Source organism: Vigna unguiculata, chromosome 11 (assembly GCF_037176805.1).
Source record: "Vigna unguiculata cultivar grain cowpea cultivar isolate G323 ecotype 2 chromosome 11, ASM3717680v1, whole genome shotgun sequence".
In the NCBI taxonomy this organism is placed as follows: Eukaryota; Viridiplantae; Streptophyta; class Magnoliopsida; order Fabales; family Fabaceae; genus Vigna; species Vigna unguiculata.
Window position 1 is genome coordinate 39,163,907 of NC_140802.1, and position 21,718 is coordinate 39,185,624.

General features: G+C 28.3%; 2 protein-coding genes and 1 long non-coding RNA gene across 3 annotated transcripts; 1 reads left to right on the forward strand and 2 right to left on the reverse strand.

The window, feature by feature from the left end:
* Positions 1 to 296: 296 nt before the first annotated feature.
* Positions 297 to 1,551, reverse strand: LOC114168982 (borneol dehydrogenase, mitochondrial-like). Its single transcript, XM_028053987.2, has 2 exons — positions 1,422 to 1,551; positions 297 to 1,317 (listed from the first exon to the last, which is right to left on the reverse strand). Exons 1-2 carry the CDS (start codon positions 1,460 to 1,462, stop codon positions 546 to 548), a joined length of 813 nt encoding a protein of 270 aa, XP_027909788.2. The 5' UTR covers positions 1,463 to 1,551; the 3' UTR covers positions 297 to 545.
* Positions 1,370 to 3,734, forward strand: LOC146881895 (uncharacterized). Its single transcript, XR_014986530.1, has 2 exons — positions 1,370 to 1,509; positions 2,911 to 3,734. It is a non-coding gene; the product is annotated as an uncharacterized LOC146881895 (long non-coding RNA).
* Positions 3,735 to 12,159: 8,425 nt separating this feature from the next.
* Positions 12,160 to 13,413, reverse strand: LOC114168608 (borneol dehydrogenase, mitochondrial-like). Its single transcript, XM_028053494.2, has 2 exons — positions 13,202 to 13,413; positions 12,160 to 13,082 (listed from the first exon to the last, which is right to left on the reverse strand). Exons 1-2 carry the CDS (start codon positions 13,240 to 13,242, stop codon positions 12,311 to 12,313), a joined length of 813 nt encoding a protein of 270 aa, XP_027909295.2. The 5' UTR covers positions 13,243 to 13,413; the 3' UTR covers positions 12,160 to 12,310.
* Between the last annotated feature and the right edge of the window lie 8,305 nt (positions 13,414 to 21,718).

Consider the following 21,718-nt stretch of genomic DNA (forward strand, 5'->3'; position numbering starts at 1 on the left):
TCATTATTAGTTTTATTATTATTGTTATTACTATTCATAATGATGTTATTACTATAAGTGTTCTTTTAATTATAAAAAACGTTATTATACTAAATACTTTTGCTAAATAGATTTTTAACCTTTTAAAAAATTTATAATTTATAATTTGTATTAATAATATTATTATTATTTTTTTTTAATGGTTAAATAAATATAATAACAATTATATTATTATTCTAAATATATTTAAAATAAATAAAAAACATACATACATGCACGGGTCATATACTTAGGTTAAAAGATTCAAGTTGATCAAGTGATACCCTAAGGAACAAGTTGATTGCGTACTTTATATAATTCCATTGATATACAGGCCCCAATCACCACCAACCTCTTAATCCCCAATCACCGTGTGTTGTAGTAGTCAAAGGACACAAACATATTCATAAGAAAACAAAGCAGTTACCCTCAATCACTTTCAGCACCATTACAACCACAACTTAATGAAGTATGCTGGTGAATGTTATTCAACACAACGATTGAACAATCAAAACCACAAAAAAGCTCTACACCGATGACCCAAACGCACACAAACCAGCATTCATCACACTGAAGCCTCCATCGACAACAAGGTCATGCCCACTAACATACTTTGACTCATCACTCGCCAAGTAAACCACAGCTTCAGCCACATCTTGGGCTTTCAGAGTAACACCTTTCAGATTCGAATACAGTGCAGCAATCCCCTCATCATCAGTGTTCAGAAAATTCCTACTCATGGGCGTCGGAACCGCGTAAGGAGACACACAATTCACACGTATCCCCAAGGGTCCAAGCTCCACTGCAGCGTTTCGCACCAGCCCCACAATGCCATGCTTCGAGCACGTGTAAGCGTGCGAAGCCACGCCACCTAAGCGGCCACACACGCTCGCGGTGGCGATTATGCTGCCACGTCGAAAAGGGGCCATTACCCTCGCCGCATGTTTCATTCCGAGGAAGGCACCGACCAAGTTGACGTTAATAACCTCCTCGAAATCGGACTTTTTGTTGTGCATAATGCTGGGGTTCCACGCTCCTATGGTCCCTGCGTTGTTATGCATGATGTCTAGTTTCCCGAACCTAGAAACGGCGGTGTCCACGGCACGTTCCACGTGTTCCTCTTTTGTGACGTCGCAGTGAACGTAGATGGAGGAGTCTATATCCTTGGAAACTGAGTGACCTAACTCGTCTTGGATATCGGCGATAACTACTTTGGTTCCATGTTTGGCCAAGAGTCTAGCCGTACACTCCCCTATGCCACTTGCTCCACCTGTGATCAACGCCACCTTCCCTTCTAATCTGTTTCCCAAATTGTGTTTAACAAATCAAATCACAGTAATGATGGATAATTGGTTTCAATATATCAAAAAAGAAAATGGTGAAGGGATTTTGGGTTGAGATACCTTCTGGCAACTGCAGAGGAGATTAGTGAAGCACTTCCCATGACTCTCCCCCCGTTCTCTGTTTTTCAACCTTCTTCTGTGAAGTGTGGTACGTTTTCCTTTCTTCCCGTTCTCATATTTATACAAAAGAGATTTATGATATTTAAATAAATTGTAATTAAATTTTCATCATGTTTTAAATATTTTATTTAAATAAAGTAATTGAATTTCGTTTTAAGATAATTTTGTTTAAATATTATGTGTACAGAACGTAGAATTGTCACTTTTGGCTTGATCTATATATAGATAGGACTTGGTATACATGAATCCGAGCCAAAAAAAAAAAAACGTGATGAAAAAACTCTTGTAAGAAAAGTTTCACAAGCTCAAAACAGTAACAAAAGTAAAAATAGTCGACCATGCTGATAGTTGAGTCGAGTCAATCCAAGTCAAAAATCAAGTTGGCTCAGTCAAAGAATCAATTCATCCTAGACAAGGAAGAAGGTCCAAGTAGTGCCAGTTTGATGCCAAGTATGAGCCAAATTAGTTAGATTAAAGAATTGAGACGAGTTTATCTAGATCAAAGGTTGATCTGAATCATACAAACTCGAAGGTCGAGCAGAGTTCGTTCGATCAAATATCAAGTCAAGTTGGCCCGGCCAAAGGATGAATCGAGTTGGCCAAGGTTGAAGGTCAACTCAAGTTGGTCAGGGCGAAGAATCTGCTCGAGTTTGCTAGAGATAGGGTTGACCCAAGCCGATTAGGACTGAAGGTCAAGCTGAGTCGGCCCGAGCAAAGATTCAACCGAGTTGACCCAGATTGAAAATTGAGCTGAGATTGATGAGCTTAAGGCTGAGTCCAGTCAATGCAAGTTGTAGGTCGAGCCAAGGTAGTACAGATCAAAAAGACTGAGAAGGTCGAGCTGAGTTTGTCCAATTTAAAGCTTAAGCAGAGTCAGACCGATCAAAAGTCAAGTCAAGTCGATCGAGCCCAAGGTCGAGTCGAGTTAAAGAAAAGAGTCAAGTTGGTTTGACCTAAAGGTTGACTTGAGATACTATGATACCATACCCACCCCATTAACATATGAATATAAAAAATATCTGTATCTGTTACCTACAGGTACCAATTTATAATATCTATTTCGTACTTGTTATGGGTTTTATCTGCGAATACTCACAGGTACAAATTTTATTGACATCCTTAGTTTGACTTTTTCGAGTTGAATGTCTTGTATTTAGGAGTCAATTATAGTATGACCAAATACACTTTGATCATTTTTTCTGCCTTTCATTTAGTGGGCTAATAAAATTAGAGTTGTCAAAGTGGGTCAATAATAACGTTGTTTTCTACCTTTTATTGATGTTAAGTTTCGTGAATAAAATCAACTCCTACTAGCTTTTATCTTGTTTAATCCTCTAGTTTATGTTGTTTTTGCATTGTTTCGTATTTTAGTTGTTTTATAATTTTTTACTTTTAATCTCTATTATGAGTGTATGAAATAAAACAATAGGAAGCAATTCTAATGGAGGAAAACAAGCTGAAACTCAAGGAAGCATGAATGGACATGAAAGATTGACTTTTACACAAATACCTATGTCGAGGGGTGCCGAGATCAAGTCCAACACTGCAAACATGGAGAAAGGACTCACTTTTATGTATATACTGCCTTGGACCACCCTTGGAAGGCCAAAAAATGACCATTGGGCTCTAGGATCACTCGTTGGGCGAACTGGTGGCTCGTTAGGCGAAAATGACAGACCAGAGCTGTAGTATTCGAGTCGTTAAGCGAAAATATGGCTCGCCCAGCGAGTTACATGTCTGAGAACGTTGATTTTATGCCTCACTAGGTGAGTATGAAGCCGCTAGGCGAGAATATCGACCCCCAATACACGAATATGGTTATTTAATCATGTTTCTACTATAGTATTAAGGGATTCCTCATTTTTCACAAATAGAAACACCTTGAGTGCTTGGGAGAGACTTCTTTGAGGCTATTAAGGGTGTTGGGAAACTCTCCCTTCTCCTTCTTGGGTCTCCTTCTTCATCCATGGCGGTTTTACCCCTTTTGGGTTGGAGAGGATGATGGACTACGAAATTGGAGGCGGAGATGCGAATGAGAGGCGCAATTGGAGCATGGGGCAGTATTCAAGAACCTTGGGAGAGGGATTGTTTCTACTTTATGGTTCCAATTTCTTCCCTATTCTTCAATTTTGTAAAACCCTAGGTTCTCCACCATGGAGAGCAATTTCTATTTGTTGAGATTAGATGTAAAACATTGAATTCTTGTGTAAAATTGTGTTGTTAATTTATATGTTTTTCCAATTCATGTTAGTATTTGATTTCTATGCTTAATGCTTGATGTGGATTGTTCCCATGCTTGATTTGTGATTCTTGAGGTGTTGGGAAACATCTTTAGAATCTAGATTTGAAATTAAATACCTAATGGATCCTTGCATCTAGGATTAGAACTTGGTTCATTAGTAATCTTAGATTCTTGAAACTAATACATGATTTCACTTGTTCAAGGAATTGAAACTTGATGAGTGATCATAAGCTCAAACGCTCTAGGAATAGGATTTGAGTATTCTTGTGAATTGATTTTAACATGAATATGGAATTGGTATAATTTAGAATGCATGAGAATGAAATGGTTGAAGTATAATCTTGACAAATTGTAAATACACTATGTTAATTTCTTGTTGTACACCAACTGTTTGATAAAAATACAAAAAGAGTTTTCATTGTGTTTTTGTGAACTTTGTGTCTAATTGAGTCATGAATTGTGAGAGTTGTCATGTATTGCACAAGTCCCTTGGGAGAGAATGATAAAATACTTATTACTTGCTATGTGCGACCGATGCACTTGTCATGTTGGTTTTTTACTAACAGTCAGAACTCATGGGCCAACCCTACCCACCACGAGTTCGGGCTAAGTTGGATTGAAAATTTTTAACAAATTTCAGTACGAGTCAATTTTTTACTCGACCCACCAAGAACCTGGTTCACCCGGATTGAACCTGTGGTGAGCCAGGTTGGCTCACCAACCCACCCGCAAATAAAGGCCCACAAATTTTTTTTTGTAATTGGGTTGGGTTGGGTTGGTTTTTTTAGCCAACATATTGGATTGACAAATGCAAACCTAATATTTTTGTGATTTTGGTTTGTATTTAGGGTTGAACATGATTTTTTATTGTATTTGGATTGTATTGAAATGTATTTATATTTCAATCACAACTATACTTTAGTTTGTTTGGGACTGAAGAAAAAAATAATATCTTTTTTTAATTAAGTAAGCAAGTAAGTTAACCCATTTAACCCACCAACTCGGGATGGACCAGAAGGAGTTCAAATTTTTTTGGCTTGTTAATAAGTGAGCTGGGTTGGATTGACTCACTACGTGACCAACCCGTTGTGGGTCAGGCCAAATGACCCGTTTTGACAACTATAAATAAAATGGAGGCATACTTAAAAATGAGTTAAAACTAACCTGTGGACCATTTGTCAAATTGACACCTCTAACAATATGAGAGTAATTAGTTTGTGAAATTTCAATTTCCTTTTTTTTAATAAATTTCAAACTCTATTAATTTAGTTATTTGAAACATCTTTAAATTTTCTAAATTTCAATTTTTTTATTTAAACAACTTATTTTATTTAAAGAATTTCAATTTTATTAAATAAATGATTTATTCTCTTAAATTATCATATCTAAACCTATTTTAAATTTGGATAATAATATAAAAAATAAAAAATTTAACCATTGGTATAAATCATGTCATTTCTTAATTAATTATGTTTTAATTCAACGGTGGAAACTACTTATTATATCATATTTACCTAGAATTCTGATCAATTAACAATAAACTAGAAAGTTTTCTGACTTGAATATTACTGTAATAGCACATCAGTTTTGACATGAAGATCGTGTGGTTGTGCATATTATTTTCAATTTCTTAGATATATTAGTAGAGTCAGGGAAACATTGGTACTAAATATTATTCTTCACAGGTGAAACGGGATGTATATTGTTTCGTAAATGACTTTATTTTATAAAATATTTTTATATTTTTATTCCAGCCTTTCCACCGACTGAAACATGAAAAAAAAGCTTTTTGACTACGTTTTATTATCATTTGATAATTTTTATATATATAAAATAGTTTTAATAAAAGTTAAATTTTACATTTTTAATAAAAGTTAAATTTTATATTTTTAATGAAAAAAAATAATGAAAGGTAATGAGAGATAATGTCAAATGCAAAAAATCATTGATCTCAACATGTAAAAATTAAAATTAGTCATTTTTTAAAATTTTGGCTTAATTTAGTCCCAATTTTATAAATGTATGAATTTAGTTTTAACCAAATTTTATTAAGTTTGTTTGACGTTTCAAGCACATTTCTCAGTCAAACATTGAGATGAAAGAATGTCAAATAGTGTAAACAACTCAAAAAATAAATTTAACAAGAAAATTGATTAAAAAACTGAATCCTCGAATTTTTTAAGTTGAGAAACTAAATTGGTCAAATACTTTTTTCGTATTTACAATATAATGTTTTCATACCTTTTATTTTTATTTTTATTCTAAAAATAAGAGTTAGAAAATTTTATACAGAAATGATAGGTTGACACCCACATTTGACCACTTTTTTTACCACCTTAAAATTAACTTGTAACCCAAGACAAATTAACTTGTAACCTATGGAGGTGGTAAAAAAAGTGGTCAAATGTGGGTGTCAACCTATTATTTCTCAATTTTATATTGTAACTCATGTAATTAAATTTATATTTTAAAAATATTTTTAATTCTATATAGATAAAGTCTAAATATTGAAAAACAAATTAAATAATTTTTAGAAAATGAGAATAATAATAATAAGAAAATAAAATAAATTAAAAGATTATCTAATATATATATATATATATATATATATATATATATATATTAATAAATTATTATTTAAAAGAATCTCCTAAAATATAAAAAAGAAAATAAAAAAAATATAAGAAGATAAAATTAAATTAAATTCATGTAATAATGATAAAAATAAAGGAAATAAATTTTAACTTATAAATAGACGTGAAAAAGAAGATGCAAAAGAAAATTAAGAGGAGATAACATACAATGAAAGAGCAAGAGAGTAAATATAATTAAGAAAATTTTAATCATCTAAAAATATTTATATCGAAAGTATTTATAGTGTGTCAGTCAATTAATAAATTAATAAAGTAAACGGGTTGCTGTTAAATTCTTTTATATTAATCTTAATACATTTGTATAAATATTTTATTAAATTTTTATTTATTTTGAATTATATATTACTTTATTAACTTTTATTTTTTATTTATTTATATTATTTAATTTATTTATAGTTATTTATTTATTTTATTTAATTTATATTCAATTATGTATCAATCTTGTTTATTTCTGGCTACATCCTAATTTTATTTATCTATTCATGATTATATCATTTAATTTATTTTTAGGCACGAATTTTTAATTTATATTTATACTATTTAATTTGTATCCAGTTACACATTATACTACAAGAAAATGTTTCATTAGTAACCAATTTTAGTGACCAAAAGTTGTTAGTTACTATAATTACTAATTTAGATACAAGTTTACAAAGTAAAAAAATCATTGATTACTAAAATAGTTACTATTGTGAATAAAAAATTATAATTAGTCACTAAATTGGTTTTTAAAATTAGCTACCATAGTTTTGGCTACCAAAGAAAACTGGTTACTAAAAATTAGTTACCTAAGTTTTGGCTACCAAAATAACTTAGTTACTAAATTGCTCTCTAATTAATTAGTGACAAATTTAGTGACCAATTATAATTTTTTATTTATATTAGTGACTATTTTAGTAACTAATAAATTTTAATTTTGTAAATTGATATCTAAATTGGTCACTATAGTGACTAACAACTTTTAGTCACTAAAATTGGTTACTAATAAGACATTTTCTTGTAGTGTTAATTGTCATTACGTGATTATGATTATGTTATTTAATTGATTTCAAGTTAGGCATTAATCCTATGTATTAATTTATACTTTTATTATTTTATTTTTCTACGATACTATGAGATATTTGTTTAAAGTTCTTATTTTGATTTTTATTTTATTTTGTATTATTTTAAATATAAATCTTTTATAATTTGAGAAAAATACATATAAAATAATACTAAAAATAAAAGTAAAATTAAATTTTTTTTATTCAGTGAATTTTGATATAAAAAAAGTTATATATATGCTCTATATTATTTTTATACTTTTTTTTATATGTTTGGATGGTGTATAAAGTATTAATTAAGAAAAAATATGACATCTTGATAGTAATTACGTTACGCATTCAAGAGTATGTCAATTAAAAAAAAACTTAGCTTGTTACAATCAATTTAAACTAAACTAGCGTTTTTGCAGCTGTTAGTGCGATGGATGAACGACGGTGGTTTGCGTTTTTGCAGCAGCGACAATGGCTTCCTATCAGGGTATTCTCTCCGACAGGCTTTCATCAAGACGACTTCTTGAGATTTGCAGAGAAACCGTTATCACACTTGACGACATCACTTTTTTCTTTTTTAAAAAATGAAACCGGTCTGGGAGAGGGCGACTTCACCTTTATTGTCGTTCTCTCCCACGACGACTTAACCTTATTTTACAAAAAAAAAAATTCAAACGACCCTATTTTACAAATAAGTGTCGAAAAGAACCCCAAAATACAAAAAAGCCGTATAAGTGTTTGTGTTTCAGAAGTTAAAATATTTACAAAGTAAGTATATATATATATATATATATATATATATATATATATATATATATATATATATATATATATATATATATATATATATATATATATATATATATATATATATATATGGAGAGTTCAAAATAGCACCCTAGACTAAGATATTCATAAGGCAATTGAAATTATATAGTACTTCTTAGGGTTAAATATGTTTTTGGTCCCTCAAGTTTCAGCGAAATTTGAAATTAGTCCCTCATCAAAACTTTTGACCAATTTAGTCATTCATCTTTCAAAATGCGTGAATTTAGTCCTTTTAATCAAATTTTGTTAAATTTATCTGACGTTTCAAGCGCATCTCATGATAGTATTTAAGTTAATATTGAAGCAAAAATGTGTCAAACAGTATAAATAATTTAAATACTATCATGAAATGCGCTTGAAATGTCAGATAAACTTAACAAAATTTGGTTAAAAGGACTAAATTCACGCATTTTGGAAGATGAAGGACTAAATTGGTCAAAAATTTTGATGAGGGACTAAACCCAAATTTCGCTCAAACTTGAGGGACCAAAAACATATTTTAACCCTGCTTCTTATAATCACCAATGTTAGATAGATTTTATATATATATATATATATATATATATATATATATATATTTCATATGCATGAATAAATGGATAATATTTTTGAGAAAAAAATATTTATAATTGCATCGGTATTTTAAAAAAATACTCAACTACTTAATCAATTTCTAAAATAATTTTGATATTCATAATAAATCATTAAAAGTGAAATATAAATTCATATGCATGATAAAATAATATTAAATCTTATAATTGTACGGCAAATCCTAAATCCACATTGTTTATATTTAATGTTAAATTTATTAATATTGGTATTTAAAACTTACAAAGACGTTACTCTCTTTCATATGTTAAGATTGATAGATACACTCTAATTTTGAAGACGAAGACTTTACCATCAATGCAACACTTTGCGTGGAAAATAATATTAAACAAAGTGGTAACAAAAGAAAACCTAATTTGCAAGAAAATAATGATTGAAAATATTCCATATATGTACTATGTGTAGTTTGAAGGAGGAAACAACTAATCATATATTCTTTTGTTGTAATGTGGTTGAACGAGTGCGACATGTGCGATTGGTGGATGTAAGAGAGCAATACATCATAACCAAGCACAATGATCATTTTCAACAATTTTGTCTAGTAACTTAATATCAAAGGAAATAGGAACTTAATATCGATTTGTCATATCCCTAACCTGGAGCCTGACAAAGTAGGTAGAGACAATATCATGGGAAGGTTGGAAGCTGTAAATTGAAATGATGAACTTAGTATAATCCTGAAAGGGAATGTGGAACATTACTTATAATAACAAACTACCATCCAAATGTTATTAGGAAGAAAGAGGTATCAGAATGATATAAATAGTTACTTATGAAAGAATTAGATGGGTCTTTTGAGTTAAATTTAATGTAGAGATATAATACCAATCAAACATGAGACTAACTTATATATAAGAGAGATTGACACCACTTGCAACCCAGTACTTTAAGAAAATTAGTTTTTATTTCAACGGGACACACTTGTCGACCTTCCGCTAAGAAGACTTTCAATATAGATACTCGTATGAACCAGTCACCAAGAGTAACCATCAACTCTGATACTACTGATGGGTGTTTCGAGAAAGGGTTACCAAGGAGAGAACACCAATGAGACATGAACTCAATCCATATATAAGAATATCGACACCACCTCCAACCCAAAATCTTAAAGCAACAAATTTATGAGTCTTCATTAGGAATGTCAATGGGTCAGGTTGCGCATGGATAGTACCTAATCGCTACTTGCAATAGAAAACTCAACCTATTATTTGTCTTGTTACTCACTGGATACCCATTTAGAAAATACCCGCATGTATTTTAAAACCCACAAGTACCAATGGATACCCGTAGATATTTAAAAAAAAAATTCTAATATTTTAAAATGATAAAATTACCAAAATGTATAATAAATGTAAATTAAATTAAATTAAATATAAATCAAATCAAATTTAAATTAAATTAAATTTAAACTAATAACATATAAATTAAAATTTAATTTTAATTAAATTTAACCTAATAAACTTGCGGGTACAGATAGTATGATACCCGCACTTGACCTATTTATATGTGAGTATTAAATTATTCATTATCCGTTACTTACGGATATCCGTTTAAAGTATACACTTATTATATATAACGTGTTTTATTCGTATATATTCGTGAAAATGAATATTTTTGTCATCCTTAAATAATACTTAATTTTCTAATTTTTTTTAATACAAAACTTAAATTCATTCTTAGATACCCAAAATATATATATATATATATATATATATATATATATATATATATATATATATATATATATGGTTAAGAATGGAGGAAAATATAGATAATACAAATTTTGTGCTGCAAGTAAGTAAACCCAAAATCAGGGGAGGTAGCGAAGATTAATAATACACAAAGCTGCATAATTGAAAGATAAATGAAAACTAAAAAGTAGAATAAAAAGATCACATGAATGTATAATTGAAGCGTTTGAAAAAGAATGAATAGTGTGTGACTTGTGAATTTTTTGTATTTTGTTTTATTCTATTATAAAATGTCCAATTATTTTAGGATCATTCAAATACGACGATAAATAAAATATTTGGTATTCTAGTATTCATCTTTAATTACATTAGTCACCATTTTAATTCTGTATTTTATATAATTGCATATTCATATATAGGCCCCAATCACCACCAACTCTTAATCCAGATTCGTTAAATATCGCTAAAATCCGTGGCTAGTGCAACTGCTTTTTTTTGTTAGCACAGAAAAAGAGGACATTGTGGGAGTGAGTGGAGCTTTGTTATTTAACATAAAAAATTAAGAATTATGGTTGGATGTTTCAAAAGTTATACAAAAGGATATGAGTAATGCAAATGTGAAAAAGAGAAGTATGATATAATAAATTGTTAATACTTTTTTATCTAGGATATAATAAATTATATAAAAGACAGATATAATGATACACTAGAATAAAAGTCACATGTTTCATAATAAAGGAAATAAAAGTTTGATATCTTAAAATATATATTTAATAAATTATTTTAATAATATAATAACTTGTGTTAGTATTTTAAGTTAAAAGTGAAATAGAGTCGATGACTTTTCTTCGTATAAATAATAGCCCATTTAATCATTCTAATCAGAAGACGCAAATATGTTAAATTTAATTAGTAATTTAATTATTATATTTAAGTTTTTATTCGTTTTCTTCTTATAATTTAGTAATTTAGTTTTTATATTTATTTTTATTTTTATTTTTATTTGTATATATCTTTTCATAATTTAGTTTTTATATTATTTAAATAGATAATATGGTTCATTATGTGAAATCAACATTAATACAATTAGAAGGTAATTACGCGTAAGTCTAAATTATCTTTTCTTTCTTCAATCCGTTTTTCTCATACAACACAATTCTACAGAAATCGCTTCCTTCATATTTCAAGGTCATCTCCTTCTAATCTTTGATTACTTAATTAAGATTTTTTTATTTTTGTTAGTACATCGTGAAAAATGGACACATAAACTTACTTGTAACTTTTAGATTAGTTTCCAAAATTCATGAAAACGAAATTGATTGAAAAGAAACAACATTAAGCTTTCTAAGAAACCACAATGTTTCTATATAAAAAATACAGAAACTCAATTATGTTGAAAAAAAATATAAAAATCAAATTACTAAATAAGTAAATAAGCCTTCTATTGTATTAAGACAAGATCACCTTGAAAGTGTATGTTAATGTTAACAAATATTAGTACTGAATTCACCTGGACACAACCATAAAAAGCAAAACAAATCAAAATCTTAAATATAAAAAACAAATTACTAACTAAACTATATTTTTGAGTGTAAAATTATCACCGTTGTGCTATAGTAGTCAAAGAGGAACACAAACATAATATTCATCGTAAAGGAGACAAGGTAGTTACCCTCGATCACTTTATGTTCCATTACAACCATAACTTAACGAAGTACGGTGATGAATGTTATTCAATGCAAACAACAAAATCCACAAGAATAAAAGAACCCTACACCGATTGCCCAAACGAACACAAACCAGCATTCATCACACTGAAGCCTCCATCGACAACAAGGTCATGCCCACTGATATACTTTGACTCATCACTCGCCAAGTAAACCACAGCTTCAGCCACATCTTCAGGTTTCAGAGTAACACCTTTCAGATTGGAATAAAGTGCAGCAATCCCCTCATCATCAGTGTTCAGAAAATTCTTACTCATCGCCGTTGGAACCGCGTAAGGAGACACACAATTCACACGTATTCCCAAGGGTCCAAGCTCCACTGCAGCGTTTCGCACCAGCCCCACAACGCCATGCTTCGAGCACGTGTAAGCGTGCGAAGCCATGCCACCTATGCGACCACACACGCTCGCGGTGGCGATTATGCTGCCACGTCGAGAAGGCGCCATTACCCTCGCCGCATGCTTCATTCCGAGGAATACGCCGACCAAGTTGACGCTAATTACTTCCTCAAAATCGGACTTTTTGTTGTGCATAATGCTGGGGTTCCACACTCCTGTGATCCCTGCATTGCTGTGCATGATGTCTAGTTTCCCGAATCTAGAAACGGCGGTGTCCACGGCACGTTCCACGTGTTCCTCTTTTGTGACGTCGCAGTGAACGTAGATGGAGGAGTCTATGTCCTTGGAAACTGAGTGACCTAACTCGTCTTGGATATCGGCGATCACTACTTTGGCTCCATGTTTGGCCAAGAGTCTCGCCGTACTCTCCCCTATGCCACTTGCTCCACCTGTTATCAACGCCACCTTCCCTTCTAACCTGTTTTTCAAATTGGGTTTAACAACTCAAATCAAATCACAGTTATGAAGGATAATTGCTTTTACCATAACTAAAAAGAAAATGGTGAAGAGATTTTGGGTTGGTTTGTGTTGAGATACCTTCTGGCAACTGCAGAGGAGAGTTGTGAAAAACTTCCCATGACTCTTCTATCTGCTGCTGAAGCTTATAGCTTTTACTGTTCTTTGTTTTCAACCACACAGAGACTTGCTCTCACACTTGTTTTTTCTCTCAGATTTGGAAGGTTGCATGTTCCTGCGCCAGACGAAGACGAAGAGAGTGGCTTTGCCTATTTATGATGACACTGACAATGGGTAATGCTTAGATGACAATGCTGAAAATGACAGCACGTTCAAGAAAAAAATCAAATCAAAACAAAATTGTAAATAAAAAATTAAAATTTTCAACATGCAAATAAATTATGTTTAAATATTTTTATGGTACATTTTAGTAATTTTATTTTTTTATTTCTGATTTTTCAATGGCGATTATTTTGTCACCCCTTTCGAGGTATCTCTTTTGATAATACAAAGTTTTGAACTTTATCACCGCCTTCACATTCTAGTGACTATTCGGTAGAGGCTGTCGTCACTTAATCACCGTCTTTAGTATGTTAGGACTAGAAAGTCTCTTCACCGTTAGCTCTATTTCTAGGAAGAGAGGCGCCCATGCCAGAGTTTCTTATTAGAATTCTCTTACACAAGATAAATTATTAGATATTATTTTATAAAATAAAAATATTAGATTTTAATATACATGTATTATATTTATTTCTGTGAGGGTCTAAATTAGTTTATAATATTAATAACCAAAATTTTAGATATGTTTTTTATCTTAATTTTCGTTAAAAAAATTTAAATTGATTTTCTATTTTTCTCGATTAGGTCATAATTTTTGAAAAAAAATGTAATTTTGTTATTTTTGTTCAAATTGTATAAAAATATTAAAAATATATTGTTTTTAATTTATTTTTATTTTTTTCTTAATTTTTTAAAACTGTCTATGTGTTAAGTTACTCATGTGTCACATGTCATCACAAAATGTAGTTGTCTTATATTTAATTTAACCTTTGTATTTGTTATTTTCATTTATTTCAGTCCTATTTGCTATTTGTTTTTTAATTGAACAATTTTGTCTCTTTTAAAACTGAAACTAAATATCTTCATTTAAAAAAAAGAAATTATTGAATTAAATAAAAATAATAAATATAGAGACCGAATTAAATATAAGATAATGACGTGTGCCACTAATACTGATATGTGACACTATCATAACCACATTACACTAGACAGTGTCATGTGACACAATACTAACTTAATAGGTGAATATTTTGTTAAATTAAAAATAAATAATAGAAAAGCAAAAAATATCATGAATTAATATCTTACATATCCTTATAATTGGATATGTATTGACAGAAATGACCAAATTACATCAATTTTATAACTGAGAAAAAATAATTTAAATCGTTCCTATAACACTTTCTCAATAAATAATATTTCTTTAGGAAAAAAAATATCCATCTTTCTTAATAACGTTTTTAAGATGGTTGTTCATAATATGATTTAATAAATTAAGAAGTAAAAATATGTCGGTAAAATCCAGTCTTGTGAAGGAATTCAATCTCCAAACCCTCCATTTACACTAGTTAAACATTATCCATTCTGAATATATGTCTTAGTTTCAAATCGTGTCACGAGTCACTATCTTATAACAAAAATAATTAAAAATGTGTCGGGAAACAGGTTTTTGAACCAATAATAATTAATGGATATACGATAAATTTTTTAAGAGTTTTTAAAGATCAATATAGCACTGTTCTTTTTTATTCAAGAAGGTGGATAACAATACAAGTTAATCTTCCTCTTCTCTCTCAAGGTTTCTTTTCTTTTCTCACCACATACTAATTTCTATCTCTGTGTCTCTCCCACTCTATTTTTTTTTTTTAATGAAAGAGTTGCATATTTTAAATTACATAACAAATTAGTCCATAAAAGAATACTTATTTTATTTTTTTAAAATAAATTTGTGGGACCAATAAATTGGTAATGTACCTAAAATAAAGTCTTATTTCTTAATACAAAATAATTTTTTAAAGTTTACCCATTTCCATATTTTATACATAACTACATCATTTTTATAAATTTGTCTTAAAATTATCATTTTGATTCTTAATTAAGATATTAGTGTGGTAACATAATATTAGACATTACTTATCAATAAATAATAGAATTTAAAAACAATTATGTAATATTTTTACAAATAAAAAATTAAAGAATTTTTTTGAAATTAAAAACAAAATCTACATATTTTACAAGAATTAAGAAAATGGTTTTAAGTTTCATGAGAATGAAAAAAGCTTGGCCAGTTCTGTGTTTGCTTTTAATGATAGATTTGAGTAAAAGTAAATGAATGAAGTCAAAGGAATATAGAGAAAAAAGTGAGATTTGAAGAAGAGGGAGTTAATAGATTAAGATACAGATGGGAAGTCAGAAGATGAATAGTGTGATGATTTATTGACTAGAGTTCATTGATAATGTACATATAAAAAAGTCATATTTAAAGCAATTGTTTCATATTATATATATATATATATGAGTTAACAATATATTTAAAATTAAATATATTTTTATCTCTTAATTTTTAGTAAATTTTGATATCTTATTACCTTTTTATTATACTTTTTAAATAATAATATATTGTCTGTTTTGGGGAATTTTAATTTTGTCAGGATATTTTCTGTTAAAAGACGTTTTCGAATCTTAAGCGATGTGAGATTTATTGAATGTACCGGAATATTTAATAAATTAAAAAAAATAGAAATAAAATATAAAATAAAGTATTTTAGGACCTAAGAATAAAAGTTTGTTTAAGGTATAAATTCTTACAATATATTCAAAAAGAAAATTCTGAAAATACAAAAATTATGACAATATATTTAAATCATGATCAATTATTTATTTTTGTACTCTAGTGGGAATAGTCAGGGAGTAGTGTGAAAAGGAAAATCCAAGGTATCTAGATTTATAATTAAAATTGAATGGAATAATGAGTATTATTCTTGCACGATGCATTCATTTTTTGCGTGGCATTGATAGGATATTATTAAGATAAAGTAATTGAAAAAATAGTACACTATTTTAACATCTAGTGACAAATGATAAAATGTGTCGGCCAAAACACTGTTTAAAACGAGATATATGGCATTAGTGGTTTCGGGTGGGTAAAGCACAAACATATATAATAAAAGAGAAATCAATCAATACATGATAACATTTTTCTTTCTTTTGATATAAATATTTATTAATTTTAATTTATTTGAAATAAAAACGTTTTTAAAGGATAAAAGATAATTTTTCCGTTGTAAATTCCCAATAAATCTTGGATCATCCCACCGTTATTACTACCACTACATATATATATATATATATATATATATATATATATATATATATATATATATGAAATATAATCTGACAAGAAATTTTAAAGTTTATTATTAACAAAATGATTGTAATACCCCTGTTTAAAATATTATAAACTGATCAACTGATTTCTTTTAAAAGGAAAAGAAATGTATATTCATTAGAGTGAAAGTAGGATATTATATTATATCACATTACTATCGAAAAAACATTATTATCGAAAAAATTTATATTTTCTGTGAATTTTGTTTTGAAATTTTGTTTATAGAAAATATTTAGAAAGTTTGTTATAAAAAAAAAATTATAGAAAATTATTGTCAGAAAATCGCGCTATTCTACTGCGTAAATCGCTGAGATATATATATTTGTTGTAATTTTTTTTAGAATACCTTTAATTATTTCATGCATAATATAATTGTATTATATTTTGTTAAACATGAATATACGACTGTGAACTCACCTGTGGCTACGGTTGTTGTATGAAATTTTTGTGAATGAAATAATTTAATTTTAATGATTTTATGAATAAAACTTAATTTTATAAATTGTACTCACGGATTTTTTTTTTTGTCTGAACTTTTTTTGTACAAGTTTTGTTATTTTAATGACTTGTTAGTATGTTACTCTCCCTAATAGCATGTTTATACTTGAATTAAAAAATTTGACCCTTATTTGCATCTATGTTTACATGTTTTATTTGTTTATGTGATGTGTTATTCATGCATACATAATATAATTTTATTATTTTTTTAAGCACGGGTAAGTAATATAATTTTATATGATTCTGTGAATTCATCTATCGTGTCGTGAGTACACTTGTATGACAATTTTGTGTGTGAGATAATTTAATTATTTTGTCATGTTAATCATATCCTATCGGTATTTTGTTGTTAATGTATTTAATTTATTTCTTGATACAATGTAATTTGCATTTTATTTTATGTCAATTATTTGTTTTGTACCTTATTAATATCATATTTCTTTATGACAAGAGTTATTTTGCATTGTATTTTATTTCTTAATTATATTTCTGATTGATCATGATTGGAGACCTAAGGCGGAATCCTAGTGAATGAAAATTTTAATACTATAGCCATGTTTTACTGTATTAAAAAAAATGTTTAACATTTATTGCACAATAATTGTGCATATTAAATGTTTCCTTGTTGTTATGATACTGGTTTCTTTGCCCATCTAATTGACTTTGGTCAAAACTTTCAGACTTTAAATGAGACAAATTTTGAGGGCTGAAGATAATCTTTGTATTTGTATACGACAATTACTAGTATGCACTTTTCTTTAGGAGAGGAAGAACTTCAAGCTCCTACTCCAGAGTCCACGACTGTCTAGAAAGCTTCTTGTGAGAAGTGAGAACACTTAAAGAGAATGTGTCTAATGGTGTTGAAATACACCATAAAGGAGTCTATATGGTTCAACCTGATGACTTTGTTGGAGAAGGCAAATAGTATTTGATTTGTAAGTTGAAGAAGTCTATATTTGACTGAGACAAACTTCTAGATAGTAGTGTTTGAAATTTGATCAATGTGGTCATTTTTTCCAACTTCAAGGAAAATGTATGAGATAAGTGTATTTATTTGAAGAAATTTTGAACAATTAAACTTTACGCAAATTTATTGTATACACCATCTAATTTTGTAAGCAATCTAATTTTGTACACAAATTGTTTTATAGATTTCTACATGGTCTTTCATTGATGATATTATTTTGACGAGAAGTAGTGTTGAACTCTAGACCAAGACAAAATTTATGTTAAAATAACTATTTTTATATGATGGATCTTAGTGATGTCTCTATTGTTTTAGACATTCAGATTTTTTATGACAAGTCACGTGACATTCTTGAAAGTGTTTTCTTTTATTTAATTCATTTATTTTTTGCCGATAAAAAAATATCGATTAACTTTGATGTTATTAATGCTAATTTAATTAATTTTAATATGACATAAAAGGTTGAAAATATAAAATTATTTTTAAAGGACTATGATTCTCATTTTTTTGACTCACATCCTTTAAAATCAAAGTATAATTTTCCAATTTTTAAATAATTTGGTTTTTAAGTAGTAGCATACATTGAATGTTTAGATATTGATAAAAATTCATTAATATTAATTTTTTAAATGAATAAATGGTTTTATTAGTATCAACCTTAATTGATATTAACATAATCTACTTAATTTAATTTTGGACACTAATAAAATATATTTAATTAATTAGAGGTTGACATTAACTTCAACTCCACATCAATATTAATTATTTTTAATTCTCTGAATAAATAAAAATATTTATGTTAATATTGGTTAAGTTGATGTTAACTATTTTTAATTTTTTAATAAATACGAATATTTTTGTTGGTGTTGATTAAGTTAATGTTGATTGAAATAATTCTTAAAAATGGATAAGAAGATCAGTTTAATTTACACTAATTTTATTTATTTTTAGTCTTTATATATATATATATATATATATATATATATATATATATATATATATATTTATTTATTTATTTATTTAAGTTAGCATAACTTAAATTGATACCAATTTCATTTATTTTAGTGTTGATCAGACTATTAATATATCTTTATAATTTTTAGTGAGTTAGAATGTGAGCAATAGATTATGTTTAATCCAAAAAATTCATATTTAACTAATCAAAATATATAAAATTAATATTTCACTTACCTACACAAAACTTCTCATCGTGTCTTTATATTTATCTTATTCATCTAAATCGATCTCTTTCGTCTAGTCATTGTCTCCTCACATTCATCTCATTCTCTTAATTCAATTTATTAGTTTTTTTTTTGTCAGTTGTTTTTAGTTTTGTTGATAAATAGAACAAAAGTATTGTATGAGAATATTTTATTTTTTTACAATAATGTCAGTAGTATTGTTTACACCCACACAAATTAAATTAATATTGAAAATATGTTTCATTTAACATAAACTAAGTCATAGTAAATTAAATAAACTTAAAAATATATTAGTGTCAGCTTAATAACATTAACTAATTGGGTAGCTTCTAAATATTTATTTTCTTGTGTTAGTCAAACCACTTCTAGCAAAGTAAGGTGGAAAATCAGTGTATTAGAATTTAAATTACTTTTCAATTGAGTAACAAAATTTGCCATTATTTTTTTCATTTACTCGCGCATTTTGAAGGGCATGCTATGTATGATGCATAGTTATCCTAACCCAAAGTCTTAATAAGTTGCAAGATTAACAATTAATTGTTCCAAATTCTAGAGAAATTAATTGATAACCTAGGTAGGATCCATGTTAGCAATTCATAAAAATAATTAATTAGTCTTGTTTTAGAGATAAGAAAACCGGTTTTATCAATGTCTAATAGATTCTATTATTTTTAATTTATTCATAAACTTAACCGATATTAATCTAATATTAATACAAATATTTATTTATTAAAAAATAAAAATAAAAAATAGTTAACAACAACCTAAAATTAACTACTAGATTCTACTACACCATCTAAAAATAATTTTATATTTTCTAATTATTTTAAAAAAATATTTTGCATCATATTAAGGTTAGTTAAATTTACCCTAGTAGTCTCAAGGTTTAACAGATATTAATATTGCTAGAGATATAAGTAATTGATTTTAAATCTTACGCTAACAAAAGTTTTACATTTTCAATTAATATTTGTGAAGAAAGAAAAAACGTACATAGAGATGTCACTTTATATGAACGGAAAAGGATGAATGTGAAGTCACAATTGCGTACAAAATCATTCTTGTTCTCAAATGTTCAATATAGCTTGATAAGAAAACAATGGAAAGAAGATAATCGCAATGTTGTAGCCAAGTGAGCATAAACGTGTCGCAATGTTCATGAACTTGCTCTAATTTTTGCAATTTGAAAAGTCCACACATCTAAATTTATTCTCTACCTTAATAGAGCATCTTCAAACCTCAGTCACATATTTTGCCATACAGGTCTACATTACCATCAACAAACATATATAACATTGTGTGGGCCAATTCAGTGCTTCAAAATATCATTTTATTAATATTAATAAGTTTAGTCGACACTAAATAGAAGAAATAAATAGAAAACAAAATCAATAATAAAAGAATGGACCAAGTCACTCTAAACAAAGGTAAAATAATTTTCTATATTTTTAGTTACTGAATTTTTGGATGTGAAATTAAAATTCATCATTGTTTCAAACTTTGATATATTTTGATCTCTAAATTTTAAAAATTAATGGATGTAGTCATTTTAATCACACAACATTAATTTTATTGAGTTTATTAAACAACGTTCTAGATGACATTTGAGTTTAAATATGAACGAACAATGTAAACAATTTAAACGTTAATATATAATGTGTTTAATACATTAACAAAATTTAGCAAGATTTGACTAAAATGATTATATCGATTAATTTTTCAAGTTTAGAGACCAAATTGTACAAAAGTTTAAAATAGAAAAAATTCCAATTTTGTATCACGACTAAAAAACCTTTTATAATAATATAAGTGTTGGTTCATCTAATGTTAAATAGAGGAGATAAAAAAATAAAAATATTAATGAAAGAGTGGGCCAAATTCACTCTTAGCAGACACAAAAATAATTTTTATTACTCTAAATGTCAGTCTTGGATACATTAAGTAGAGTGGGTGAAATGCAAAAGGGGAGGTGCAACGCGGGATCTGCCGGAGATACCTTACCAGTTGGTGGAGGGGAATAATTATCTCTTAGGAATCCAAGTATGAGTCTAAGTCTTATATTGACCAGAAATGAGAAAATAGAGCACCATATAAGGATCAAGACCCATAAACCTATTGCCTTAAGGTTTTGGGTTGAGAATGGTGTCTGTGCCTTATATGGTTGGGCTCATGTCTCATTGGTGTTGTATCTCCCCAGTGAAACCCCCTCCTTAAAAACCTAACATTATCATCATTTATAATTTTCAAACACCAACACCAATCACTTCCTTTCTTTTTTTTCTCATCCTTCTAGTTTTATGCATTAAAACATTTATGTAAAAAGGAACACTTTGTCGATTTTGGTAATGATTAAATAATATGTGATGCTCTTTATATATATATATATAACAATAATTTTACTTCTAAGTCTATCAACATTTAAATCTAAGGACTAAATAAATATTAAAGGCAAATTACATTACATACATCTTGTTATCAATAGT